The 24,772-nt window shown below is 57.3% G+C and overlaps 7 protein-coding genes across 7 annotated transcripts; 5 read left to right on the top strand and 2 right to left on the bottom strand.

Annotated features, from left to right (window-relative positions):
- Positions 1-156: 156 nt before the first annotated feature.
- Positions 157-2,630, top strand: BJ171DRAFT_143572 (uncharacterized protein). The gene is made up of 6 exons (XM_053105715.1): positions 157-666; positions 770-923; positions 1,122-1,229; positions 1,425-1,588; positions 1,745-1,821; positions 1,954-2,630. Exons 1-6 carry the CDS (start codon positions 274-276, stop codon positions 2,534-2,536), a joined length of 1,479 nt encoding a protein of 492 aa, XP_052965496.1. The 5' UTR covers positions 157-273; the 3' UTR covers positions 2,537-2,630.
- A 422-nt stretch (positions 2,631-3,052) lies between these two features.
- BJ171DRAFT_143633 (vesicle coat protein) lies at positions 3,053-7,376 on the top strand. Its single transcript, XM_053105716.1, has 8 exons — positions 3,053-4,377; positions 4,812-5,155; positions 5,307-5,371; positions 5,565-5,657; positions 5,824-6,294; positions 6,419-6,557; positions 6,713-6,926; positions 7,097-7,376. The coding sequence occupies exons 1-8, from the start codon at positions 3,437-3,439 to the stop codon at positions 7,272-7,274; spliced, it is 2,445 nt and encodes an 814-aa protein (XP_052965495.1). The 5' UTR covers positions 3,053-3,436; the 3' UTR covers positions 7,275-7,376.
- A 125-nt stretch (positions 7,377-7,501) lies between these two features.
- Positions 7,502-8,826, bottom strand: BJ171DRAFT_509631 (protein RPL-30). Its single transcript, XM_053111407.1, has 4 exons — positions 8,695-8,826; positions 8,233-8,325; positions 7,860-7,961; positions 7,502-7,745 (listed from the first exon to the last, which is right to left on the bottom strand). Exons 1-4 carry the CDS (start codon positions 8,765-8,767, stop codon positions 7,639-7,641), a joined length of 375 nt encoding a protein of 124 aa, XP_052965494.1. The 5' UTR covers positions 8,768-8,826; the 3' UTR covers positions 7,502-7,638.
- An 803-nt stretch (positions 8,827-9,629) lies between these two features.
- Positions 9,630-12,553, top strand: BJ171DRAFT_582918 (uncharacterized protein; the record flags this gene model as incomplete). Its single annotated transcript, XM_053114219.1, has 8 exons — positions 9,630-9,794; positions 10,278-10,372; positions 10,626-11,019; positions 11,149-11,305; positions 11,449-11,516; positions 11,742-11,816; positions 11,922-12,001; positions 12,109-12,553. The coding sequence occupies 8 exons, from the start codon at positions 9,630-9,632 to the stop codon at positions 12,551-12,553; spliced, it is 1,479 nt and encodes a 492-aa protein (XP_052965493.1).
- A 402-nt stretch (positions 12,554-12,955) lies between these two features.
- Positions 12,956-17,787, top strand: BJ171DRAFT_443325 (eukaryotic DNA topoisomerase I). Its single transcript, XM_053108114.1, has 14 exons — positions 12,956-13,343; positions 13,525-13,593; positions 13,871-13,957; positions 14,062-14,079; positions 14,188-14,371; positions 14,589-14,731; positions 14,841-14,945; positions 15,030-15,176; positions 15,385-15,615; positions 15,756-16,094; positions 16,199-16,438; positions 16,653-16,988; positions 17,204-17,365; positions 17,525-17,787. Exons 1-14 carry the CDS (start codon positions 13,146-13,148, stop codon positions 17,531-17,533), a joined length of 2,268 nt encoding a protein of 755 aa, XP_052965492.1. The 5' UTR covers positions 12,956-13,145; the 3' UTR covers positions 17,534-17,787.
- A 346-nt stretch (positions 17,788-18,133) lies between these two features.
- On the top strand, positions 18,134-23,004 carry BJ171DRAFT_509619 (P-loop containing nucleoside triphosphate hydrolase protein). Its single transcript, XM_053111406.1, has 23 exons — positions 18,134-18,433; positions 18,541-18,631; positions 18,718-18,874; positions 18,956-19,057; positions 19,150-19,249; positions 19,340-19,404; positions 19,550-19,765; positions 19,830-19,911; positions 19,976-20,072; positions 20,152-20,299; positions 20,400-20,525; positions 20,631-20,750; positions 20,849-20,907; positions 20,993-21,091; positions 21,177-21,261; positions 21,334-21,564; positions 21,660-21,702; positions 21,773-21,811; positions 21,873-21,994; positions 22,066-22,137; positions 22,199-22,270; positions 22,351-22,505; positions 22,621-23,004. The coding sequence occupies exons 1-23, from the start codon at positions 18,181-18,183 to the stop codon at positions 22,649-22,651; spliced, it is 2,565 nt and encodes an 854-aa protein (XP_052965491.1). The 5' UTR covers positions 18,134-18,180; the 3' UTR covers positions 22,652-23,004.
- On the bottom strand, positions 22,772-24,754 carry BJ171DRAFT_143475 (WD40-repeat-containing domain protein). Its single transcript, XM_053105714.1, has 5 exons — positions 24,631-24,754; positions 24,392-24,563; positions 23,847-24,241; positions 23,519-23,705; positions 22,772-23,454 (listed from the first exon to the last, which is right to left on the bottom strand). The coding sequence occupies exons 1-5, from the start codon at positions 24,681-24,683 to the stop codon at positions 22,930-22,932; spliced, it is 1,332 nt and encodes a 443-aa protein (XP_052965490.1). The 5' UTR covers positions 24,684-24,754; the 3' UTR covers positions 22,772-22,929.
- Positions 24,755-24,772: the final 18 nt, after the last annotated feature.

Raw genomic sequence — 24,772 nt, 5'->3', positions numbered from 1 at the left:
TCGTCTGCAAGCCACCCAACATGGCACTGCCACCTGCTGCGCTGCCAAGAAGGTTAGGGTTGCGCAGCGGCGAGCACGTGTCGCTGCGCGCCGCCCCTGGATGGCGAGCAGACAAGGCACCAGCAAGCGTCGGCGTTTGTGCAGGGGACAAGCCAAGCAAAAATCCAGGCCGATCCCGCGCGGTCCATCAGTTCGGCTCAGGCGGGTATTGCCTAGCTTCTGCGACTCGACTGGTCTTGGTGTATCGTCAGCGAGCCGGCTGGCTCTGTCGCGATGGCCTCCACGAACGCCTCTCAGCAGCGCATCCCCAGCCGCCCACCGTCGAGAAGCTCCGTGGTCTCTCGGGCCTCCCGCTTCTCACGGGTGTCGCTGGCCCGCACCTCCGCCAGCAACAGCACCGCCTTCTCCAGGGCATCTCACAGATCCACCACCACCATCTACTCGGCAGCATCGTCGTCCTCTATCCCGGTGCAAAAGCAGAAGGGCGTCAACCTGGTCGTCAACGGACCAACCACGGCACACATCCAGATCACGCATCATACTCCGCCATCCGTGTGCGGCTCAGGCGATGGGGGTGAATCGGGGATGCTGATCCATGGACTGGATGACGTCCACGTCGAGAGATCAGACAGCCCACACAGGCCTGCCCCATCGTTGGATGCCTATGTACGACTCGTCGTTTGCAGCGCCGTGGCGAATCTCACCCATTTGGCGGGCGATGAGTGACGAGGCGCTCTTGGACTGACAGGTTCTCCCGGCTTCCTGATAGACGCAGGCCGAGCTTGAATCCACACGATCGGAAGCCCATAATTCACGAAGGCAAGGCCAGATACGCCGATTCGACGATGGCCTCCGTGAGCGACTGCGACAGCGGGCAGCCAACAAGAAGGAAGCATATGGCGAGCTGCTGGATCACATCATAGGTGTGTACTGCCAGCCGGTTTCATTTTTCTTTGTGATTGAACTCCACAAAAGCGACAGGTGCAGCGTTACAGAGACCTTAGCGAGGAGTCTGGGCGACACCCGCTTGGATGCCAGGTCAATACAAGGCCCGGCCAGTTCCCGACGCCGATCGAGATGATGCTGGAGCTTACTTGCCCTCGACACCCTGTGGAATCCAGCACAGTCCCTGATGCGGCACAAGCGCTGCCATCTGCACTCGGGCCAGAAGTTGACACGGTCAGCTCTGTCATTTGACGATCTCTGTCTCGAAGACCTGCCGGCAGAACGTATGTCTCATGCATCAACGCTGTGAGGGAGGGGATGAAGTGCCCGCTGTGAGCGAAGGTGCAAGCCATCCGCTGCATCCGAGCCAAAATCTATGCACACTTGCAATGGCGCCCGGCGCGGTGAGAGTCAAATACCTGTCGGGAGAAGTAACGGGCTATCGAACTGCGGTTGCTGTGATGACGCAACTCTGACAGGGCATTACTCACTCGTCCCGGACGAACCGTACCACTTGCATGAGCGGTACTTCACCAAGGACGACTCGATGCATCCAAAGACACCTGCGACCGGGGACGAGCTTGCAAAGAAGCTTCGGCTCTTTTTCCGCAAAGGCGAGCTCGACGAGATTGTCCGAAAGCAGGTGGGTGACGATGCACTTACAGGGGGGGGTCCTTCGCCCGGCAGCAGAACTGTGTCTGTGGGCGGCTGCTGCCGGACATGGATTCATGCTCGGTGCTCTGGGTGCCGGTGGGTGCCTTGCTGAATCTCGTCCGAACGACCTGGACCGCATCGATAGCAAGGCAAGGTCTATCTGTCCACCTTGAAGCAGTATGCCGATGCAGAGCGACAGCAATGCGCCGGAAAATCGCAGAGGTACGTTGGGGAGGCACTCCAAGCATGGCGGTGAGCTCGGAATACGAAGCAGCAAAGGTTGGAGCAGTGCGGTATGAACGGGTTTCCTGCAGCAGAGGGAGTGCTGGTCTCATTCTCGAACTTTGATATCAGTCGCTGCAGGGTCCTCCCGCTGTCGGATTCGGAGCAATCCGCGGTAACGAGATCGGCGCGCAAATCGACATCCCACAAACAGCCGAAATACGAGTCGACCGAGACGCATCGTCATCCGCCAAGAACCCGAAGCGCTCGTCAACGGACAAGGAGTGCCAGCGAACCTGAGGCAGCCAAGAGCCGTAAGAGTCTGGAGGCACTACAGCCGCCATACGACCCCGCTCGATTCGAAGACCCCACGGCAGAGTCAGATACAGACAGCGCCCTGGGGCTCCACCACGACCCAGAGGCGTCCGATGGCGAAGAGCACCCTGCGAGCCCAGATCCCAGCCAGCCCAGCAGCACCCCCGCTGCGGCCACAACCAGGCGCGAAAACGGCATATTCATCACCCGGCGCGAAAGCGATCCTATTATCGTGAGCTGGGGGAATGCCCTCGATTCGGACGGCGGCCGCATCGCCAGCGGCGAAAACGCTGGCTATATCCCCGAGCTGTATGCTGATCGGCCGGATCGTCGGGACGGCAGAACAAGGCTGCTGAAGCGCATCACCACAACCAACACCCGCACAGACCCGAGTTTCTAACTGGACATGGACGACCGCATGAATGGAGGCGAGCTGGTCGATAGGCAGAGGAAACCTGGGCGCTACTGGGGCATACAGCATGCCGAAGGACATCATCTGCTTCGGACAAAGCACGTCATAGCTGGATCGCATCACACTCGGTCAAGAACGACCAAGTGGGTGAACTCATCCCACACCGAGTCCATCCCATGCAGCTCCATCTCTGCAGTCGAGTCCATCGCAAGAATGAGATTCTGATCAACCTCGCTCAGCCAGGCAGTCGATACATCATGCAATCAATCGGCATAATTTCGGCAGACAGTGCCCTGCGAGCCTTGAGCAAGCAGCCCTTTCGCCCTTTCGCCCGTCCTGCCCATCCCGCCCTTTCGCCCCTTCGCCCTTTGCCCGCGGCTGTCTCTCGCTGCCGACCACGCGGTCTGACGATGGGGAGCAAAGCCAAGTGATATTCCCGGCCCGGCGCTGGGGCCTGCAAAGGACAAGCACCCACAGCCTTTCCCACGGACACAGGTGGCCGCTCTCAGTCGTATTTTGCAGGCGGCGGCTGTCCAACGCCCCGGGTCTGCGAGCTGCAGACAACCAAGCCAAAGAGCGGCTCACTCGTGCGAGGCGGCGGCGAGAGGGACACCAGGGCGTGCTGGTTGATTGTGCAGCGGCCCAAGGCCGGCGCGGCTGTTGGAATCGCAACACGGTGAACAGCATGCGGCATGGGTGAATCCACCAGGCTGACAACATGGACGCCGAGACCGACATGGACGCCCGCACGGCCTGGCAACATGAGTGAACAGCAGCAATCTCGAGAGTCCGGCCGACTGACGACATTGCTGAACAACAACAGCCCGCACGCAGCCCCGGGACAAGCAGCGGCCCCACCGGCCCGCCGCACCGTCGCCGTCGGCCCCCATGCCGCCCAGGCATCACCAGACTGGCGCCCAGTGCCTATCGATCCCGCGAGAAAAAAAAATTGTGCCGCCTGGATGGACGATCGTCGCCCGGGCAGGTCTGCGGGCGAGACAGAGAGAGCGACTTGGCGGCCACGGCATCGGATTCGCCTCTGCCCTCGGACGGCCCTCCTTGCCCGGCCTTGCACAGGACGCCCTCTTCTCCTTGACCCGGCGCTGCGAGCGGCCTTGCCCATCAGCGGTGTTGCAGCCGGCCCTTTCCTCCTGCTCGCCGTCCTGCTTTCTTCACCCACCTCCCGCCCCGCAAATGGCCTCCGCCGATCCCAACACTGCCGCCCCTCTGGGGTGTGTTGCTCTCACGACCTTCTGTGAGCTGCATGGCCCCGCCATCGTGCTCTGCACCCAAATGGTCCCCGTCCCCTGCGAATCGTCGGTGCCGTCTTCCGCAAATCCGCTTTCGCCGCCGCTCTCGGCTCCTGCAGAGGCGCCCCCTTTGACCGACCTGCATCGGCTGGCCGCCGTTGCTGCTGCATCGGCTTCGTCTGGGCTGCCTCGCTCGAGCCAGCCCTCCATCGGCACCGCCTGCACCCCGATCCCAACCAGTGGCATGTCCTCGACGCATCCATACCCACTCGCCACCCAAAGCTCCACTACGCCATCCATCTCCACTTCCGGCGCCGCTGCCAACTCAACGCCGCTCTCGCCCTCGACGAGCCCGCCCTCGCCGATACCCACGAGCTCATGTCCAGGCTGTCTCGCAACCTTTGAGAGCATACCACTCCCTGCTTCCCTGGCGCCATCGGTTCCGCGGCCACAGGCAGCCCCTGGCGAAGCTAAGGGATACGTCTCGGTCGATGAGCGCTCTCAGACGGCCTTCTTCACGGGCCGGAATCCTTACTATGCAAAGACGTATGCGTCGGTACGGCAGGCATGCGTTCGCAGGTATGCGCTTTGTGGCCAGATCGTCAGTGGCGTCGCTGCGATCGCTGCGATCGCTTGCCGCTGGAGTCCTCGGTTCATTGCCACTGGGCAGGGGTCATGTTCGGCTCTTTGCTGTGCCCACCTCTGCGATCGGGTCCAGCTCGGTATCATCGCATTGCATCGACCGGGTGTAGCCCCAACGCTCTGCCGGCCGGCTTGCACTAATCTCCGTCTCCATCTTGACTATTATGCCGCCGTCCATCTGGATCAACCCTGGTGTGGCTCCGGCATATCCCTCTGTGATGCAACTGTGATGGAATCGCGATGCGGCCGTGATGCGACTCAATTCCATCCGATCGGACTCGATATCGTCTCCAATGGAACCGCGACTCTCTCGGCTACGATATCGGCCGAATCCTGGATGCCAATGTGTCGGATCGCCATCGCTCTACCAGCCTAAGCATCGAGCAGCATCCGGGAAAGGAGGGGCCCATCATGTTTGGTGACAGCACCAATGGATATGTCCTGAGCTACATGTTCAAGATTCGTGACAGCCAAGCCCGAGGCTTCTATCGATGTTATACCTTTCTCCTGCTGCACCGGGACTACACATTCCTGACATCGTCGTGGCCGTTCATCTCCAACAAGTTCCGAATGATGGCCGCCGAGATGCAGGCTCAAGCCGAGGTCACCTTCAGCCGAGAGCGACTGTCTTCTGATGCCGTCGCTCAACACAGCTATCAGCAGCAGTTGCTTTCGTCGTCCTTCCGGTCCAACTCGTTTAGCCCGTCGTCTGGAGGTACCACATTGTGCCATGGTAGCAGGGTCAGATGGGCTTGCTCGCCGAGAGGCGATGGAGTTTCGGGAGCCGGTGGTGTGGTTGCAATAGTACGACGCACTGGACTAAAGCCTTCCCACCCCTCTCGCTGACGGGCAAACCACGTTGTCAGAAATCGTGTTCCGAAGGCGGGCCAACCAGCCTCTCCGGATCTTGACAGAGCTTCTCGACAAGCCGGTATGAGATTGCATATGCGTCAGGAAGAGAGACCGGGTACCGGGCAAATCCCTGCACCCAGGAGCATCCGCTGTTCTACCATGGTCACCTAGTTTCTCCCCGCTTGGCATGGGGTCTCGCGAACGCAGATTGGCAAGCCATCGTCAACGGCGCTCCGCCACTTACTCACCCGCTCGCCCGTCCCTCTCGCCAGGATCTTTTTGCGTACCTGCATCTCCATAACAGCTGGCTTCTGAAAGCCTTCCATAGGCGAGTTTTTGAAGCGCTTGCCGAAGGCCGTGAGCTGGTAAGCCTCGCACGCAGGTTCTAAAGTGGCGAGACCGTGCGCAAGCGGGATAGTTTGCGCTCCTACCACCCCCAGAGACACCTTGAACCAATGTTCTAGCGCACTGTTTTCGAATCCGATATCCCGATGCGTGACTTATCTCTGGTCGGACTTCACCACTTGGCAGATTGGTACGTTCGACTCAAATATGATATCGGATCTGGATCCGCGCGTCCTGCGGGAAATGGGACGACTGACCGGCGATGCTGAGACAGAGGCCAACCTCTCGCGGTCATCGACGCCGCAGTCTCAAGCCTCCAATCGGAACGACGTCAACGCAAGCGACTCGGCAATCGAGACCGAGTATCCTGTCAAGCCGCAAGCGGCAATAGCCCCGATCCTCCCTGGACGAGCGGGAGAGTATCGTGACAAGACCGCCAACAGGGGCGACGGTCATGCCAGAAGCAGCACACAGTCCATCCCGCCGACGCTGCTCAAGCTGTTTGAAGACCAGAGTGCCCTGACGATTGTTCAGTTCCAAGAGCTGCTGGGCTCGTCCAACTTTATCAAATTGCTCTACAACCTGATGACGGGGAACCAGATCGTCATCCGTGGAGACAATCCAACGATGGTATCGTCGATTTTCAGTCTACTACAGGTGAGTCTGAGCAGCGATCGCCCCCTTTGTATGCAATCCCGGCTTCTGTGTCGGGGTAGGGCGTGTGGTTCCGTCCTGAACAAAGCTGACCCTGTATATATCCCACGGCTCTTGCTGTGTCCAGGAATTCCTTCCCTCGGCGTGTGCGTCGCGACTGGATTACTCGGCCGAGTACGAAGAATCGTGGAAGTACAATCTACTGGGGATGCCCAGACGGGTCGGCATTCCGCCGAATATCGAGCGCAACCACATTGTTGAGCTAGGTAGGAGATACCGAGCACACAGCAGGCGGCCGCTCGAGTCCCTCGATCGCGCTGCCGAGGAACAACAGCCGCCTTTGATTCACGATTGTCACGAATCAATTGGCGCCATCGTTGCCAAGCAGGTTGTAGCTGACGCCATCAATTCATCCATCCAGAGCTGAAGCCCAAGCGTGGACGCGGAAGCACCAATTTGATCGGCGACTATGAATGCGACCTCATATCTGGCGAAATGCCTCCCACAACCGCCCGCGGGAAGGTCGCGATTGGAGTCCTTGGCGATCTGGAGCCCATCCTGATCTCATCACAGAACAACATGAGCGACCACGCAATCCGGAACCACATTGTGTTTACAAAGGAGGCCTGGATCAAGTAAGTGACACCTGCCGAAAGGGCCTGGGGCTTGAGACAGAATTCTGTCGGTGTCGGTGTCGGTGTCGGCCAGGAGTCAGGCAACCCCGGATCTTCATGGTCCCTGACGCTTGCGTAATTCCCATCACCCGCATTCTCGCACCGAACCGCCGCTGTTCGTGCCCTGGTAGCAAAACCAAGCTCTTCTACTGCTTTGTGCGGCTCGGGCGAGCCGAAGACATGCAAAAGCTCTCTGGGTTCCTGGCGGCCATCGGAGCGGGTGTCAATGACCTGCCGATACTGCGATACTGGACCAAGGGTCTCGGCCACGAACACCGACAGAAACTCCTCCAGAAACTAAGACGATAGAGCCGCCAAGACGGCCTGTGCGATCCTGCAAACAACCGAGACATAGACCCGTAGCAAGCCACTCATTCCTCAGTGTCCATCTGTCAGTCAATACATCCCTCAGCACCCAACCCGATTCTCGGCATATGTGGTTGTGTTCAGTCGTTCGCGATTCTCCATCGGTCCCCCCCGCCGCTGCCACCCCGACCCTTTACCCATATCCAGTTATGTATGCAAAGTAACAAGAATAAAGAATAAAGCTCTAGTCGGCTCCAACAGCAATGTATTCACATTCCCTTGGCATGAACGCCATCCGGTAGCACTACAGGGCCACGTCCGATCCGATCCGATCCGAGCCGGGAGAAGCAACGTCTTGATGAACTGCTTAGTTCTCGGTGGGCTTGGAGATGATATCGGAGTCGCCGGCATCGATGATGGAGAGGGTGCCAACGCGGAAGTACTTACCGCAGGCAGTACCCAGCTCGATGTTGTCTGGGAAAAACCGGGGTCGGCTGGATCAGACCACATGTAGCGACGATAGACCCCACCCACAATGGCAAAGGTGCTGGGAGGAGACAGCGTGCGCGGACGAGATGGTATACTCACTGCCGTTGTAGTGGTGGACGGAGGTCTTGGAGAGCATGGCGTAGTACTCGAGCTCAGACTTGCGGAGAGCAGGGGTGTTGCCAGACATGATGACAAGCTTGGCTGCGGGGCAGGAACGAGACAGTACACAGCTAAGGTAAAAAAAGTGGTTCTGAAGCATCTCTGATGCCAGGGCATCTCCGCTTCGGGTTCGTCATCCAGGCCGCATCTTGTCTCCGCCACGAGGGCGGATGGCAAAGAGTCGACCGCAGATGGATAAACTGCGTGACCGGACCGAGCGATTGGCGACCGCTCGGCCGTGTTCACGTTTGATTACATCAGGGTACAGACAGCACCGTCAACGACGGCACAACGGAGCAAAGGCGACATTTACCCTTGCCGTTGCGGAGAGTCTTGAGGGTGGACTTGTAGCCGAGGACGTACTTGCCACTCTTCATAACAAGAGCCAGGCGAGAGTTGATGCTCTCTGGGGGGGGGGAAGCGCATTGGTGGGTCAGATGCGATATCCAGGTCGAAAGGACGCCGAGTCGGAGGCACACGACCAGCTCATGATCGAAAGGCCGAATCCAGACGCATCCTGCATTTCCGATGCATAGCCGACATCCAGGAATCATCGAGGCGATGGCCGACAGCCCCGATATCGAATGTGCCGTGTCCACCGGGCGGCAGCGGATCCGCCTCACCGGACCCAGCGTCGAGGTGTGTGTATGCGTGTGCCCGAGGCTGTTCCATCGCGCGACCGAGCCTGTCGGGTCGGTCTGGTCCGGCTTTGGCAATCCGTCGCTCACCCATCACCCATCATCCACTCATCCATCCATCCATCCATCCATCCTACCGATGGACTTCTTGGCCTTCTTCTGGGCGTTGGTCTGGACGACGGCGGCGGCGGGTTGCTGAGCGGGGGCCATATCTGCAATTGTAGGTTTCCGGGACTGTCACAAGAACAACCAAAGGAATTGCGTGGAGGAGAGAGAGAGAAAGGGAGGATCTCGCCGTCGGGCACAGGACAAGTGCGCTTTGTGGGCGAGACGCCTGGCGCCCCTCGCTGTCTTCTCGGCGGCCTCCCGCCTGGCGAGAAGGCCCTCGCCACCGCGGCGCGCCCCCGCGGCACGCCCCCGGCGCCCTGCCCGCGCGGCTGCCTCTGGGGTCGCGGGGAGGGCGGCATGCAGCCCTAACCCTCGCGGCCAATCTCCGAGCCCCCCCTCAAAAGCCAGCTCGGCGGGCGCTCGCCCTCCCTCTTCCCGTTCCTGCCCAAGCTGCCCTCCATCTCGCTGCGGCCTGCGACTCCCTGCCATCCCGCCAGCGAGCCGGCCGTCCTGTATATTAGACCCCTGCGCAAGCGTCGTTCAACCCCAGAGTCTGGCCAAGCTGCTTTCCCTCGATACCAGCCAGGTGCGTGCGCATTTCGTCGCCAGCGCCGCCGTTTCGCCGGCGTCCCTTCGTTCTGCGTCATCGCCGCCCAGGGATCGGACTGGGAGGGCTTCCTGTCGACCCATAGGGCCATCACGCATGGATCACAAGACGACAGCACCACCACGAGCCGCTGCCCGACGTTGCCAACGTCTGCCTTGGCTGCATCCACGCGGGCAGATCAAATCATCGTCCGTCCGGCCGGTTCAACCTGACCCGCGATCGGCCTTTCCTCTGCCGTGCTCTCCTCTCCTCTCGATCATCGATGCCCGGAAATGCCTCTAACCGCGCCATCTGCCCTCGCCATCCGTGCTGCCGCCGCGACAGCCTGTTGAAGCAGATTCCGGATCTGCCACCAAGATGATCAACCCCGAGCCCTCTGCGCCCACGCCCGCTCCGGCCGAATCCGAGAGTGCGATCGTCGAAGCCGATCCCACCGGCGCTGCCGGTCCGATGGCGTTTCCGTTCGCGGTTGGAGAGATCGTCTGGGCAAAAGTCAAGGGCTATCCGTGGTGGCCTGGAAGGGTACGTACCGTCTCGGCGCCGGCTTCGGCTCGCTCGCCTCATTCTCCCAACTGTGGCGTTTCTCCCGAAGCCTCTTCCCCCCTTCTCTCTCGTCCGCCATCCTGCTCCTCGGTTCGTTGCGCGAGCGCGAGTCCCCTCCTTCCAGAGACCCGGTGGCGTCAATCCGTCTGAGCCCCCAGCTGCCGATCAGTCCGCTCGGGACTCGCAGGGTGGGCCAAAGCCGATCCGGGTGGATATTGGCGACGCCCCGTTGATATGCGCTGAAAGGAGACCGACGCGCTCAAACGACACCGACCATATGGCTCCTTTCGAGTTTGCCGGATGTGCATTTGGGGCGTCTTGTGACTGACACGGCACCAGCACCGCACTCGCCACATGCCTCAGGGTAGACCGACGAAAGCGTACCTGGTGCGTCGGTGCCCTCGTGCTTGTTCTATCTTCATTCCAGACTGATCGTCATTCCTTCTTTTCGCCTTTTACTAGATTGTGAGCGAAAGTGATGTGACTGTCGACGTTCGACGAGCCAAGCCGCTCAACAAACAATCTCAGATTGTTCATTTTTTCGTTTCGAATGACTAGTGAGTGCTCCGTCGCAGCTTGTTTCAATGGGGCTAGTCTCTGCCATGCGCCAACGAGCGATCCATACGCCCTCGCCCTCGCCCTCGCCCTCGCCCTCGCTCTTTCTGCCTCCGGCGCGTTTTGCCAATCTCCCTCATCGCCCGCTCTGGCGTGGTTGGGCAGAGAAGTGGCCGTACTGGTCTGGAGGCGAGTTAGTCTGACGTCCGTGAGCGTTTTTCTGACTTGAACTGATTCTCCGCACTCCGTGAATAGCTCATGGCAGACTGCCGATGCAATCAAGCCTTTCAAAGACCACCGCTCCGAATTCGAAAAAAAGTCAAAAACCATCAAATTCGTCAAGGCCGTTCAAGCGGCCCTGAATCCGCCACCGATGGTCAGCCGCAACGATGACGAGTCTTCCCACGAAGACGATGTCGATCAGGAAATCCTGGCAAAGTCCAAGTCCTCGCGAAAGGACACAACAAAGAAGCGGAGAGCCACCATGGCTCACACCAAGAGCAAAGTTGACGACGAGGTCGAAGAGGAGGAGGAAAAGCAGTCCAGGAAGAAGCGTCGCGCAAGCGATCCCGGCGTCGCCGCCAAGAAGGAAGCTAAGAAGAGGGCCATGGAGTACACCGACGACGAGGCGGACGAGCCAGCCAAAAAGGTAGCTGCTCTGCGATGGCCGCATCGGCCTTTCCGGTCGCACCGGATTCGATCTGGCGATCTGGCGATTCTGAGCACAGTCCAGTCATTTTCATGTTGCTGACTGCGGGATGGGGTGCCTGCTGTCCAGGTCAAGACCGCCGAGAAGGAGAACAACCACCACCGCCACGAGAGCGACGCAAAGAAGCCTGCCCATGAGGATGACCAGCACGATTCTCACTCGGGAAACGAATCGGAGACCAAGCACAAATCATCGCACCATCACGACGACGACAAAAAGGATAAGAGTATGTGTCTGCTCTGTCTAGCCCGGATATCGCGCCGTCTATCTTCGTCGCTTGCGACCCTTGCCGCGGCAGTTAGCAGAGTTTGTGAGCAACGATCTAACCCTCGCCTGGCTCGTTTCTTGCGACTTTTGTCGTGGCTCTAGAGAAGGGCGATCGCATCCAGAAGCTGAGAGCAAAGGCACAGCGTTTCCTCACAAAAGCTGACCGCCAGGTACGCATCAGATTCGCTTTTCTCTTCGTCCACACATGAGCTCCATGTTGTGTTGGTGCCCTGGCTGACGATGACAGAACATTGGCAGCAGGGGGTGCTGCTCGCTGTCTGGGCTTCGCGTTGCTGGCGCGATTCTTCAGCGGTGGAAAGATGACGCTGGAATGCGGGGCTGTTCGGATTTCCGCGTCGTGGGAGCTGCCTGACCAACGCGGCTCTTGGTTGTAGTCTGAAGATTTCGAAAAGGCCGACAAGTGGATGAAGGAAATCGAAGAGTCGGAAATGACCATAGACAAGCTCAAGGTGCGTGAGCTTGGAGCCGAGCGGCATCGACACCGAATCTCGGCGCGGGCCAGGGGGACTGACAACCAGACTGCCGCTGACGCTGCTGTCGTTTTGATTTTCCAGGAGAGCAAGATTGGCAAGGTTATGAAGAAATTATCGGCACTCCAGTTGGAAAGCGACGTTTACAAGCTCATGGACCGATTGTATGTGCCAACACGCCAGCTTGCCTCCTCTCGTTGACAGCGCGGCGGTCTGGTTGCTGCTATAGCGTCGCTAACGTTGTATGGCGATGTTCCCCATACGCACACAGCAAGGAGCAACTGCATCGGTGGAAGCTGCTCATTCCAAGCGACGAGCATCATCACAACGGAGATGCCACACCTGTGATCGCAATGGCTTCGGTCGAGCCCGTCGTCTCAACAGACAGTCACGAAGCTGCAACCGCCAAGTCCGAGCACGCTGAAGCAAACGGATCGATCCCCGCTGCCGAGGCGCCAGCGGCTGCCACCACGAGCCCCGATGCCGATGTCCCGGTCGATACAGTGGCAACGAGCCTGGTAGATTCCAGCGAGACGACGGCAAAGCCGATCGCTGTGGCCAACTCGACAGACGACGCCGCCCCCGCCGATCCTGCCGCCGTTGCGACGGCTGTCGCTACACCAGTCGAGGCGATTGCCCCCTCTGATTCTCACCCGAGCGCCGTCAAGGAAAGCACGAACGACGCTCCTGCCCCGCCTCTCGCTGCCGAGGTCTAGCACCGCAATCCAGGCACTACCCGCCGATCTTGCCCTCCATTCCCCTCCCCTCCCCCCCACCAGTACATAGCAGCGACAATCTAATTTTTTGACTCTCGCATGGCCTATACGCTCTCTGCAAATACAGTCAGTGTGTTTCGAGAAATAGCCTGTGCCCAAGCTGAGTGCGAGACGAGAGTGGCGGCCCCTGCTGTAAACACCCCAGCGCCTGTGCTGACGAGCCGCAGGCCATCATCACCATGGAGCATCGCCGTCCCAGACCAGCTGCTTCGCTAAATCTGTGCCATGGTTGCCCACGTGGCCTGTCCGGCTCGATCCGGTCCGGCGCATTCGAGCCGGCTGCACTGGCCGCACACCACCCGCGTCCGTCTTTTTTGCCCCGTTGGCACCCCATCCCGTTCGCCGATCTCCCAAGAGCGTTTCCGATCTGGCTGTGCGCTTCCCCTCGAGCAGCTCCGAGCCAGCCGCGAGCAGCCCGACCCGCTGTGCTCCTTCGCATTCAGAAGCCACCCACCAGACGCACCTCGCACGCCCTGATCTTAGAGGGGCATATTGATACGCTGCCCCACGGGCCAGAGCCGCTGAGAACCAGATGTCAGACAGCGACGACGTGGCCTTGTCCGAGCGCAAGGATCACAAACGCAAGCACCAGGGCTCCGAGTCCAACGGCGTGACCGGTTCGGGCGATCGCAGGCCCAAAGTCGAGGCCATGTCCGAGACCGGCAGCTCCAAGCCTGTCAAGACCGAGGTCAAGACCCGGGACGACGACGATGACGAGGACGTCCCTTTGGTGAGTAGTGAATCCCACGGCCCCGTTGCGACCACTTCCTCTCGAAAGAAATACTCGCCCGCGCCCACGGGGCATAATCGGGCCACGGCCAACCAGACGCGGGTGCAGCTCACCGTCGATAACACCCTCCATTCCATCCCACCACACCGGCTTTGGGCCCAACGACTCTCCTCTGATCTAGGCCAAGCGTCGCAGACCCGCAGGCAACAAATCCAAAATCAAGAGCGAGAATGGAGGCAGTAGCTCACCGGTAAGAAACTCAACAGTGTCCCAAAGCCGCCAGCGACCTCCGATCGCGCCGGCATATGTTCGTTGGCACTCGCAGCTGTTGGTTTCTCGAACGGTCTGCCTCGCATAGCAGCAGTTTCCAAAGAAGGGGCTATATGTCTGTGCCTCAGAGCGACCGAGTTGCCCTCCTTTACTTGCACCCGCACTCGCTCGCTCTTTGTCGATTGAACCTCTTGATCATATATTCGCTGATCATACGTCCGTTAATCCATCAATCCTTATCGATTTTGGATAAACAGGCTGGCAAATCCAAAAAACCAAAGAAGGAAGTCAAAGAAGAGACCGACTCCGAAGCCACCGAAGATGAAGATGAAGACAAGCCTCTGGTTCGTATGCAGCTGCTTCGATTGCCATCTTGGGGTCGGAATGCGACCGATTCGTCTAGCAGCAGACTCATATCTCCTGGTGCCGATTTCTCCGCCCTCGGCAGAAGAAACGGGCGAAAACGGTAGGTTGTTTGGGAAAATGGCGTCGCTCTTAGCACTCAGTTCCCACGTATTCGACGAGTATTCCTGAGCATCGGTCCAGTTCATAATGCCCCGCTTCCCCTCTCCAGAATAAAGCCGCCAAGACGAAAGTGGAGAGTGAAGAAGAAGAGGAGCCCGATGATGACGAAGAAACCGAGGATGAAGAAACCCAGGTCCAGTTCGATAACAGTGTCAAGTGGACCACGCTGGAACACAACGGCCCATGGTTCCCCCCGCCCTACGAGCCGCATGGGGTCCCGCTTATCTACGACGGTAAGCCGAGGCAGACATATGCCGCCCGACATTGAGTCCGAGTCGATCATATTGTTTCTCGTTGTGCTTTGGCCTCCTTCTGGATGGCGTCGTGGACGTGCCGTACTCCAGCTGCGCTCTGCCAGGGCTCAGGACCATACCAAGCAATGCCTGCACAAATATCGTATTCGAACCTCGGCTTTCCAACTGACCGTGCCTGTATTTCGATCCAACTCAGGCAAGGAGCTTATCCTCGAACCCGAAGCCGAAGAAGTAGCGACATTCTATGCCGGTGTCATTGGCACCGACCATGAGAAAAACGAAACGTTCCAGAGCAACTTTTTCAGCGACTTCTTGGATGTGCTCTCGAAGCAAAAGAAGGTAAACGCGTGGCCACCAGGATGAGTCGCTTCTTCTCTTTCCGCTGTCTTTCGGGAACGGCGGCAGTGCCAAAGTGGTTGTACTAAAGCGCATGGTGTTGTGTTGTCAGCCTTCGCCCATCAAAGTGTTCAGCAAATGTGATTTCTCGCGGATATATGACCACTTGCAGAGGCAGAAGGAAGCTAAGAAGACGATGACCAAGGATGAGAAGCAGGTTTGTCCATCGTCGGCCATCTGAATCCGTCTACAAGCCGTATACACTCAGCATCATCCTCACGAACCGGCTCATTCTTTGTAGGCCGTCAAAGATGCCAAGCTCAAGATTGACGAGCATTACGGCTGGGCACAGCTCGATGGTCGGCGCGAACAAGTCGGTAACTTCCGTATCGAGCCTCCGAATCTCTTCCGCGGTAGAGGCAAGCACCCCAAGACTGGCAAATTGAAGGTACTGACTTGCAGCTCATCTGGGCGGCCCCATGTTCCAAAGCATCACCAGTCATGTCGGGGTGATACCCGTTGATGTCGAGTCCATCGTGCCGAATCCATCGTGTCGAGTCCATCGTGTCGCGCTGGCACCCAGTTGAGACCTGCCGCGTCGCATCCCACGCATACTCATGCTTACATTTGCCGCTCTCTCTTTGCGGGCTTTGTAGCGCCGAGTGGTGCCTGAGCAAGTCACGATCAACATTGGCGAGGGTGTCAAAGTCCCCGAGCCACCCGCCGGTCATAAATGGGGCGCCGTCATTCACGACAACACCGTCACTTGGCTTGCTATGTGGAAAGAAAACGTCAACGACAGCACCAAGTACGTCTTCTTTGCGGCGAGCTCTTCTCTTAAGGGCCAGAGCGATCTAAAGAAGTTCGAGAAGGCTCGCGAGCTCAAGGTAAGGCTTGGATGGCCGTGGCAAGCCATCGGGGCGGAGTCTTGATCAGAGGGCGCATGTCACTGCTCACCACAGCAATCGCAAGCTCGGCCCAGGCTCGAGCAACTGCTCACATGATATGCTTTTACGACCGTGGCTAGCGACACATCGACAGGATCCGCAAGGATTACCGTGCAGGGCTTAAGAACAAGGTCACGGCCGAGCGACAAAAGGCCACGGCCCTCTATCTGATCGATCGGTTTGCCTTGCGTGCCGGCAATGAGAAGAGCGATGACGAAGCGGACACGGTCGGCTGTTGCTCGCTCCGATTCGAGCACGTATCGCTCAAGCCTCCCAGGACAGTCATCTTTGACTTTTTGGGTAAAGACTCGATCCGCTACTACAACGAGGTTGAAGTAGACGAGCAAGTCTTCAAGAACCTCAAGATCTTCAAGCGCGATCCGAAAAAGCCCGGCGATCCCCTCTTTGATCGTTTGAATGTAAGTCCCTATTCCAGAGAGTTGCAGACACATACCCCGATCCAAGAGGACTGGCGTCACCAAGCCTTTCTCTAACGACAATTGTGCCTGTTCTTGATCCCCAGACGGGCATTTTGAACAAGCATTTGAACAAGTACATGAAGGGCCTCACAGCCAAGGTCTTCCGTACCTACAATGCATCATATACATTCCAAGAGGAGCTACGCAAAACACCAAAGGATGGAAGTGTCATGGAGAAAGTGCTGGCTTACAATCGTGCAAACCGGCAGGTCGCCATCCTCTGCAACCATCAACGGGCCCGACCCAAAGCCGCGGACTCGCAGCTCGGCCGTATTCGCGACAAGGTAATCCTGAGCCAAACCAAATAGCCCCACTGTCTCTGCTCCTCTGAGTCGCGAGAACTGTATTCAGCATCATGAGGCCCTTCGCCAATCAAGAAACCTGACTACCGGACAGCCCACACATCCCTCGACCGCCCCCCTGACTCGGCCCTCCAGACAGGCGCGCATCCGCCCGGCCCTTCTTATTAACTATCCATCAACCCTCACGCACCGCTAGATTCGCGCATACAAGCTGGAACTGAGAGAGACTCGACAAGAACTGCTGAAGCTCGAGCCTTCGCTGAAAAAGAAGCGACCAGAGCTCGCCCAGGATGAGAGCGACCTCGACGATGACTGGATTGAAGAATACAGGAAGCAGGTTGCTGTGAAGGAAGAAGAGAACCTGAAGAAAAAGCTAGAGAAAGAAAACGAAAAGCGCAAAGCGGATGGCCTGGAGCTGTTGGAGGAAATCAAGCTGCCCAAGAAAGTGCCACTGACCTCGGAGAAGCTCGAGAAAAAGATTGAGATGCTCAATGAAAAGATCAAAAATACCAAACTACAGATGACAGAGAAGGTAGGACCGTGAGGCATCTGGCCGCTGGAAGGGGAACAGCGACCGGTTGCATCTCAGCGACGCCATGCTTGCCGCCTGGACAAGCCGCCGCCCCCTCCCTCCATCGTATCCGCATCTGTACATGAGTTTGTGTCCGTGGTTGTGGTGGTGGCTGTGTCCGTGGTTGTGGTGGTGGTCTTGACAGGGTTCTAATCGGGAGAGTTGATCTGCTTTAGGATGAAAACATGACCACTGCCCTCGGCACGTCCAAAATCAACTACATCGATCCAAGAATATCGGTGGCATGGGCCAAGAGATACGATGTTCCTCTAGAAAAGATTTTCAACAAAACCCTTAGAGAAAAGTTCAAGTGGGCGGCCGAGCTTGAGAATGATTGGGTAAGCCGTGCGTTTGCCACAGCATATAGCTTGAGTGGCCGAGTTCCGATCGGATCCAATCGTCTCGGGGCAGGATTTGGACAAGAGGAAGCTGTCAACCAACCCGAGCCGTGCAACAACGGACACTGATCATATCGTTGCCCCCGATTTGCTCGTCAGACCTTCTAAATCCACCCAAGACCCATCACGGACGAGGAAACAAGCCCCGACGCTCCCTCCTCCGGCAGTCAGCACAGCTCTTCCAACCGAAACCGGGTTGTCCCGGGCGTTTCTGGTCGAGCTTCGCTGTTGCTGAGCCTGGGTGGGCGGCACCCCTCGGAGGTCCTGCTCTGATTCACGGTGGCCGCTCCGGCTACCATCAGCCGTCAATGGCCAGCTTGTCTTGAATATACATGGTCGACATCTCCGAGTAACTCACCACAGCCATACTGTTCTCTGTGCTGTTGTCTGCGCTGGGATCATGGCGTTGATCGGGATCAACCGAGTCGCACCAAGACCAGAAAGCACTGCACCTCCATCACAGGATGATTGGATGATGCCGATCGCCCAGTCTTTGCGTCTGGATGAGCCGAGCCGAGCAGCGCGGCTTCTGCTCACCTCACTCTCCCGCTGCAGGCTCTGGATACCATGGGATTCACCCCGCACGTCGCCCTCAGGATTAAGCCGCTGCAAAGCAAGCGCGGACCAGTCCGCGAGGCCTCCAATTCACCAGGACTGGACTTTTATGCCGATCGCGAGACCGGGCTCGTCTCCATAAACCAGAACAAAGCCGACAGGTGTGCTGATGGCCCTCGGCCGCACGCTCTATCGAACGGATGCCTCTGAAGTGCCGACTCCGTCATCGCAACTCACCAGAGCGACTACCGGCGATTGCACTCGCCAGCTCCATTTCCAGACGAGTCTTCAGCTTCGACCAAATCTACGAAGCCAACGCATCCAACGAAGATGTCTTCAGGAGCACCGCGCGTCCGCTCATCGAAAAGTGGTTGGATGGCTTCAACGTGGCCCTGGTGTGCGTCGGAAACTCGGGCAGCGGAAAGACTTTCTCACTTGTCGGAGGTGACAAAGGCAAGTCAAGTGGCTATCTGCCGTGATATCCCACATGATCCACAGCGGGATCGTAGCAAGCCAAGCGGCCGCTAACGTTTGGCAGCTGCACCCTCGACCCTTTGCAGGAGGCGGGCTGATCCAACAGTGTGTGGCCTGGGTCGCCGGCCAGCAAGCCGACCTTGAGCGATCCGGAAGGCAGATACTGCTGACCGTTCAATATCCTTTCTACGCATATCCTCAGCGGTATTTTGCACATTGCATAATATGATATTGACCTTGACTCGGCATTGTATCGTCGCCACATTCTTCGAGCTCTATGGCGAACTCGTCAAGGACCTGATCGATCCCTCCAGGGACAACCTCGGGGTCGAAGAAGACGTCAATAGAGGCTTTGTCGTGCGCGGACTGAGTCATCGCTCCATCAGCAACGCCGCAGAGATGGGCGAGCTGTGCTTTCAGGTGAAGCAGCATCCCTGTTCGAAGCTTGGATTGGTTCTCGCTCTACGACATGCCCCCGACTAAGGAGCTCCTATGCAACAGGCCTACCAGAATCGGAGCGGCGAGATGAGCGACCAAATTTCGGAGCGGGCCATCGTTTTTGCCATCGTCAGCGCACACAACTCCCAGGCTGCTGAAGCCAAGGCAAGGCCGCTTGGCTATATGCGACAAGGCTGCTCAATCTCCTCTCACACCACACTCTGGATACCACACACTTCTTTGCAATCCATTCACAGGGAGAATGCTTTGCTGCAGAAGTAACACATTTTACATTCGTTGATCTGTGTGGGCTCGAGCATCTCCTCGAGGAGCCAACAAAGTCTGTGATGCGATCTGGTTAGTGCGGAGCCTTGCGGGTGCAAATCCACGCAGATCAGACTCGAGACAGCCCAATGTCCTGCTCCCTGACCGTCTACGCTGCACTAGGCGTGTTCGCCAGCCGGACAATCATGTCGCTATGGAAGGCCATGAAGCACTGCAGTATCACGGCGGTAAGCTATAACCCGGCACTCGAGGCCCCGGAACTGATATCTCGTTAGGGCACAGACAGTATCTCTGGCCAGGGGCAAGTGCAAGACGACGTTGTGGACGAACATAGAGTGCACTACTCAGCAGCGCCTCGTTGTTGTTTTCCAGAGCCCAACGTTCGACTGCCGGCAAGCCGTCAGCACACAGCTCATGTCCGAAATACTTGGCGGAAACACTTTTGTGGCCTACCTTGCTCACCTGAATCCAACCGATCCGGTGCTTCAGTCTATGGCCATCTTGAGCACGAGCGAAATGATCCATCGAATCGTCAACTATCCCATCAAGATGGACAACTGCGCTCTCAATCTGCTGCGGCGCTATCGAGTATGTGCTGCCCCTGCTATCGCATCGTTGTGTCCGAGAATCTACTGACTCCGTGCCAACCCAGATTCGGCTACGAGAAGCCGATGAACTCACCAGCAGCGAGATACACCTCCTTCAACGACCAGAGGAGTCTGCTAATTCGGAAGGTAGGCATGATGCAGCATCGAGCCACCACTCTTTCGGCTGGTGACCACGTTCGTCCTCGTTTAGATATGAGCAGACGGGTACTGCAGTCCACTCGCCTGCTGACAAGTCTCCAAGACGACTACGAAAAGCTCAAGGCACGCCTCGCAGAATACAACGAGAGGTGCGTCGCTGCGCCAGCATGAGGGCGTTATGCTTCTCAACAACGAGACCAGTCACTTCCCGATTGATGCTGTTTCCAGGATAGAGAAGCTGTCCGCCGCAAAGCATTCGCTGGAGGAAAAGGTGACTGTGCTGGAAGAAGAGAAGCTCAAGACCGAGGCTACTCTGATCGACTCTCAAATTGAAAACTCAAAGATCACAATGAAGCTGAGTACGACGTCAGGCGAGGTATGCATACGGATCCTGGAAGTGAATGATCTTTCCAGCGATAACGCCCCCAGGATACAAATGCCTCGCTGCGTCCTGATGACTCGCACATGATTCATAGGTTGATACCAAGGTGACTGCACTGACATCGGAGCTTCAAAGCGAACAAGCAAAACTGAGAACGGCTCGAGAAGAAAACGTGACGCTCAAGAGAAACCTGAGTCTGCTGGAAAGTCAAGCCGAAGAGGTGATATCTGCGCGGCACTGTGGGATTCCTCCGGGCAAGGATCGGAGTGCAGGTCACTGCGCTACGCTGCATGCCTGATGTCTTACACACAGCCCGCGGCTACAGACTCGCCATCAGCTGGAGGTACTTCGTGGCCTTCAGATTTCAACCCAGGGGGACAACAAAAAGAAATGCAGCCAAATGGATGAATTGCGAGTCGAGATTCTCAATCTGGTGAATGCCAAAGTAAGCACTGCGATCGAATATGTAACTCCGCAGCACACACACAGAGAGAGCAAAAGGGAGCGAGGTACAGACGCGCACTCAACCCCGAGAAATGATAGAATGCCCTGCTGAAAGAAAAGGAAGAGAAGCTGGCGGAAATAGCACGCCTGGCCAAGCAGTAAGTACGGGATACGAGTGGCTCGAAGCTTGGCTGGACAGAGCTGTACAGAAACTAACTCTGTCATGTGCATCGACATGAGCAGCAACGAGTATCTCCAGAAGAAGCTGGAGACACTGGAGCTTCGGGGATTTGAGGCTAGCAGTGAATTGAAGAAGATCAAGCTTGATCTGGAGAAATCGAGGCAAGCACGAGATGCGACACACTTGAGGCTCTCAAAGACTCACCGAGGGCTTGTAGTCCTGACGCAAACATGGTGCATCACGCAGGTCGGAGGAAAGCGGAAGTCGAATCGAACTTGAACGGCGGCTGATTGCTCTGGAGCGAGAAAGCAACGATCGCGAGCGCAAGATGGTAAGGCACCTCCTGTCAACTGCACGTCCGATCCAGTGATGTCATCTCAAAGCGCCCACACCAAACCGACAGCTGGAACAAAGGCAGCAATATGAAGTGGAGATTGCGGCCTTGAAAGAAAGCTGCGGCGTCCAAAGCCAGGCGCACGAAGAGGCTCGCAAGGTGCTTGCTGCGGAAGTCCAGCAGCTCAATGCCAAGAGAGAAAGCCTGAATGAAGAAATCAGCAGGAACGAAACATTGATCAAGAAGCTCAGCAAGTCCGAAGAAGAGTGGCGAAAACGGCACACAGATCTGGAAAAAAAGGTACTGCAGCACTTTATCGAAAGCCACCATCTTACAAGCAACCGCTGGTCGACACTCGATTGCAACGAGGCCGCACTAAGCACCGTCATATTTAGCTTAATGCCCAAAGAGCCGAGTACCGTCGGAGTGTCGAGGAGCGTAAGTGCAACGGCTTTCTCGTCGCTTTGATTTGAAAGCCACACTTACCAAGTCTGTCCCGTCGACCCAGTCATCAGCCGATTAACAAATGAGGCTGGTAGCCAAGAAAGTGAGTCTCTTGGGCCGGTGAACTTGCATGTGCGCAGCGGTTGATCTCACCGGCAATGCAGTCTCAGGCAGGCCGCACAAGACCCTTCAGGCGATGGTGGAAAGAATGTTCAAGGAAATCATAGGGACATATATGCAAAACGAGAAGTATCTGCTCCAGCAACTTCAGGAGCTCAGGGCCAAGGTATGTTGGCGGCATTTTGCGTGAGCTACGTCCACAGTTCGTGTGGTAACTGCGAGCGCTCGATCCGATAGAAGCCGGAGGCAAGCAAGGCCAAACCAAGGCATCAGGCCGATGAAGAAGCCGGAACGGAGCGAGCACCCAAGGTACATGATCCACATGAAGTACGATACGAAACGCTCTGTGACTAACGACAGTGCCTCCCAGACCACCGACAGGCCTGAGCACGAGATTGCATCTCGCGCAGGGAACAGCGAGAAGAGTGCAAAAGCACATAAGGTCGGGGCTTCTCCGGTGCGGGAAAAACAGGTTCCAGGCCGGTGCTTACGTTTCCGACTGACATGGCAAATATCACAAAGGATGGCTCCAGCGAAGAACTGGCGCGCTTGAAGAAGGAGCTGAAGGAATTCATGTTGAACAGCCAGCGCGAGCTGGAAAACGAGCGAGCTCGGCTCCTGGTTCGCTGCACCGTGGCGGAGGAGCAGGTCTCGAGACTGTCTGAGGCGCTGGAGAGGTGAGTGGAAGGCCGAGCATAGCGGAACCAGTCTCCAGGCAGCGGCTAGAGATGGCCTTGTCTCTCTAGTCATCTCTCTGCATACGTGCTGATCATTGGTTCTGATCATGCCCAGCTGCCAGCGACAGTTGATGCACCTGCCCTAGTGCTTGTCCCTACCCCGGGTCCATTGGGTCATAGAGTGAGCAAGGCAACTGAAGCAACGAGGCGATCAAAGTGATCAAGGCAACCATTCAACGCATGGCAGAACTACGTCAGGATGTGGCCATCCTATCCGATCATGATGAGAACCCGACAGCCCATGCAGCACCAACCGCAACTCTGGAGCGCACTTGAGAACAACGGAGGAATATATCCCGGTGGTTCACAACGGATGCTGTTTTGACTGTTTGAGTCATTCGTATCTCTGAAGAATTGTTCTCTGTTATCCCCCACAGCGCTCGCCACGAATACATTGATACACGGCGATCCTACCATCGCCGTGTGTGGTTACAAAGCAGCTCTCATTCACTGAGTAGAGCCCAGTTATGTCGGACGGCGCGGGCAAGGTCAAGAGTCTGCGACAGCATCGCCTATGCCAGAGCACCGTTTCGTCTGCATCAACAGTGATGATCATGTTGCCGACCACATCGAAATATCGCAGTGTGTCGAGGGGTATCCAGGACTGGCAGTCCTCGCTTCTCTGTGAAAGAACATGGGCGAATATTCCCAGTAGTGGGCAGCCTATCAAGAGAGTACTGCCACATTTACGGATGTCAAGCACCGGTCCGGGGTTGGATATGAGCCGAGCCAACTCGATTCCGCCTGTATCGGTGGTATCCCACAATTTGCACGATCCGTCTACAGATGCCGTGACCAGCAGCCAGACCGATGGGGGCTGCACTGTGTCATCCGGAGGTTCGACTGGCCGTACTCTTGATAATGTCTTGAAGGATAGGACCTTGACTATCTGCAGTCGGGCCAGAGTTGGTATGATATCGTTGACCAAAAGCGACAGCGACAGTGATGCTCACCTTCCCATCATGGATCACCCAGCTTGCAAGGCTCCTGCCATTTCTCGCATCCAGCAAAAGCAGCAATCCATTGGCAAGGCCAGCATAGATGTATGCTCCGCAAAAAGCCAACGACGTCACTGCGGAAAGCAGATCCTCGGCGACCCAACAGAGGCTTTTGCTTGTCATCGAGTACAGCGACAGGGATCTGTGATAAGTTGGTGCGGGTATTCAGTGATCTCGCCTGCAACCTCCTGCTATTGACCGGCTGCCCTCTTCGAATCGGCAGTGCGACCCACTCAGTTCCCACGATCGCCAACGGAAGCAAAGTGGCTCTCTATTCGCAAACCTGTTGAACGATCCCGCAGCGAGAAGGCTTTGGTCCTGATCGACTTCGAGGCAGCTCACGGTGGGTCCCTCGATCTCCCACAGGCGGCTGTTGTCGCTCAAACACCGCATCTGGATGGTACGATCGTAGCTGCTGCTGATAACTCGGCATTCGCTGCCCAAGCAATAGAACCGCAATCCGCCGATCCGATCCGAGTGCAGTTTCCGGTGTGTCGTCGCGAGGGCTCCCTGCCACCGCTTCTCTTGCTCGAGCAAACGCTTGCATCTGTCCTTCCATCCCGCCAAGCTTTGGCCGGGCTGTGGATCTGTGGGGCCTGGGGACGGCACTAGTACTAGGCCATGGTGGATCTGAACCCAATGGCGGATGCTGACCAGGGCTCTCCAGCGTCTGCAAACCTACGGAAGGACTGGTCTTAGCCTCGACCGGACGACAGTCAAGGCTGCTCCATGGATAGGTACCAACGTAAAAGCGGATCCATCTGGATCTGCGAGAGATTCGGTCCTGTCCGGCCAAGTGCTGCAATGTGCAGTGTGGTTGGCATCTACCTGCTCAACACGACCCAGGGCCGTCAGATCGACGTATTCGAAGATACGGGCGAATATTTCGTCCGGCACGACTTCGGTGGGATAGCTGATGGCGCTGTTGCCGTTTTGCCACAGCCAGCGGTGGATGCGGAGACGTTCGGCAGTCGAGCATTCGGCGAGAATCTCGGCCAGCCTGGTGCGGCAAAACAACTGTCAGTCGAGACAGCGTCGCAATCATCGCCGAGTTGATTGCCACTCACACTGGCCACCGATCGATGGAAGGGTCCAGGGGAAAGCGGAGCCAATGAGGCATAGTGTCTCCAGCGATCGAGTCCGGCTTGTGTCTGAATGCAGTGCTGGTGTGGATTTGTGGGCAGATGCGGGCTTGAGTGAAAGTGCGGG

The sequence above is a fragment of the Polychytrium aggregatum genome (assembly GCF_025602895.1).
Source record: "Polychytrium aggregatum strain JEL109 chromosome Unknown BJ171scaffold_24, whole genome shotgun sequence".
Taxonomy (NCBI): domain Eukaryota; kingdom Fungi; phylum Chytridiomycota; class Chytridiomycetes; order Polychytriales; genus Polychytrium; species Polychytrium aggregatum.
This window is presented reverse-complemented; position numbering and strand designations above follow the sequence as displayed.

What these genes read in the sequence shown, in the direction of transcription:
- BJ171DRAFT_143475 (XM_053105714.1), bottom strand. Translation starts at nt 24,683, where the DNA reads ATGCCTCATTGGCTCCGCTTTCCCCTGGACCCTTCCATCGATCGGTGG. An exon ending in CCCTGGGTCGTGTTGAGCAG is followed by an intron (nt 24,242 to 24,391) that starts GTAGATGCCAAC and finishes GTCCTTCCGTAG; the next exon opens with GTTTGCAGACGCTGGAGAGC. An exon ending in GCTGCGGGATCGTTCAACAG is followed by an intron (nt 23,706 to 23,846) that starts GTTTGCGAATAG and finishes AACTTATCACAG; the next exon opens with ATCCCTGTCGCTGTACTCGA.
- BJ171DRAFT_143633 (XM_053105716.1), top strand. Translation starts at nt 3,437, where the DNA reads ATGCCGCCCAGGCATCACCAGACTGGCGCCCAGTGCCTATCGATCCCG. An exon ending in CAACCACATTGTTGAGCTAG is followed by an intron (nt 6,558 to 6,712) that starts GTAGGAGATACC and finishes TCATCCATCCAG; the next exon opens with AGCTGAAGCCCAAGCGTGGA. An exon ending in ACAAAGGAGGCCTGGATCAA is followed by an intron (nt 6,927 to 7,096) that starts GTAAGTGACACC and finishes GTGCCCTGGTAG; the next exon opens with CAAAACCAAGCTCTTCTACT.
- BJ171DRAFT_443325 (XM_053108114.1), top strand. Translation starts at nt 13,146, where the DNA reads ATGTCAGACAGCGACGACGTGGCCTTGTCCGAGCGCAAGGATCACAAA. An exon ending in ATGACGAGGACGTCCCTTTG is followed by an intron (nt 13,344 to 13,524) that starts GTGAGTAGTGAA and finishes CCTCTGATCTAG; the next exon opens with GCCAAGCGTCGCAGACCCGC. An exon ending in TGCTCTCGAAGCAAAAGAAG is followed by an intron (nt 14,732 to 14,840) that starts GTAAACGCGTGG and finishes TTGTGTTGTCAG; the next exon opens with CCTTCGCCCATCAAAGTGTT.
- BJ171DRAFT_143572 (XM_053105715.1), top strand. Translation starts at nt 274, where the DNA reads ATGGCCTCCACGAACGCCTCTCAGCAGCGCATCCCCAGCCGCCCACCG. An exon ending in CGAAGACCTGCCGGCAGAAC is followed by an intron (nt 1,230 to 1,424) that starts GTATGTCTCATG and finishes CAACTCTGACAG; the next exon opens with GGCATTACTCACTCGTCCCG. An exon ending in ACGAGATTGTCCGAAAGCAG is followed by an intron (nt 1,589 to 1,744) that starts GTGGGTGACGAT and finishes CCGCATCGATAG; the next exon opens with CAAGGCAAGGTCTATCTGTC.
- BJ171DRAFT_509619 (XM_053111406.1), top strand. Translation starts at nt 18,181, where the DNA reads ATGCCTCTGAAGTGCCGACTCCGTCATCGCAACTCACCAGAGCGACTA. An exon ending in AAAGTCTGTGATGCGATCTG is followed by an intron (nt 19,250 to 19,339) that starts GTTAGTGCGGAG and finishes ACGCTGCACTAG; the next exon opens with GCGTGTTCGCCAGCCGGACA. An exon ending in TGAGTACGACGTCAGGCGAG is followed by an intron (nt 20,300 to 20,399) that starts GTATGCATACGG and finishes CATGATTCATAG; the next exon opens with GTTGATACCAAGGTGACTGC.
- BJ171DRAFT_509631 (XM_053111407.1), bottom strand. Translation starts at nt 8,767, where the DNA reads ATGGCCCCCGCTCAGCAACCCGCCGCCGCCGTCGTCCAGACCAACGCC. An exon ending in GAAGGCCAAGAAGTCCATCG is followed by an intron (nt 8,326 to 8,694) that starts GTAGGATGGATG and finishes CCCCCCCCCCAG; the next exon opens with AGAGCATCAACTCTCGCCTG. An exon ending in CGTCCACCACTACAACGGCA is followed by an intron (nt 7,746 to 7,859) that starts GTGAGTATACCA and finishes GGTTTTTCCCAG; the next exon opens with ACAACATCGAGCTGGGTACT.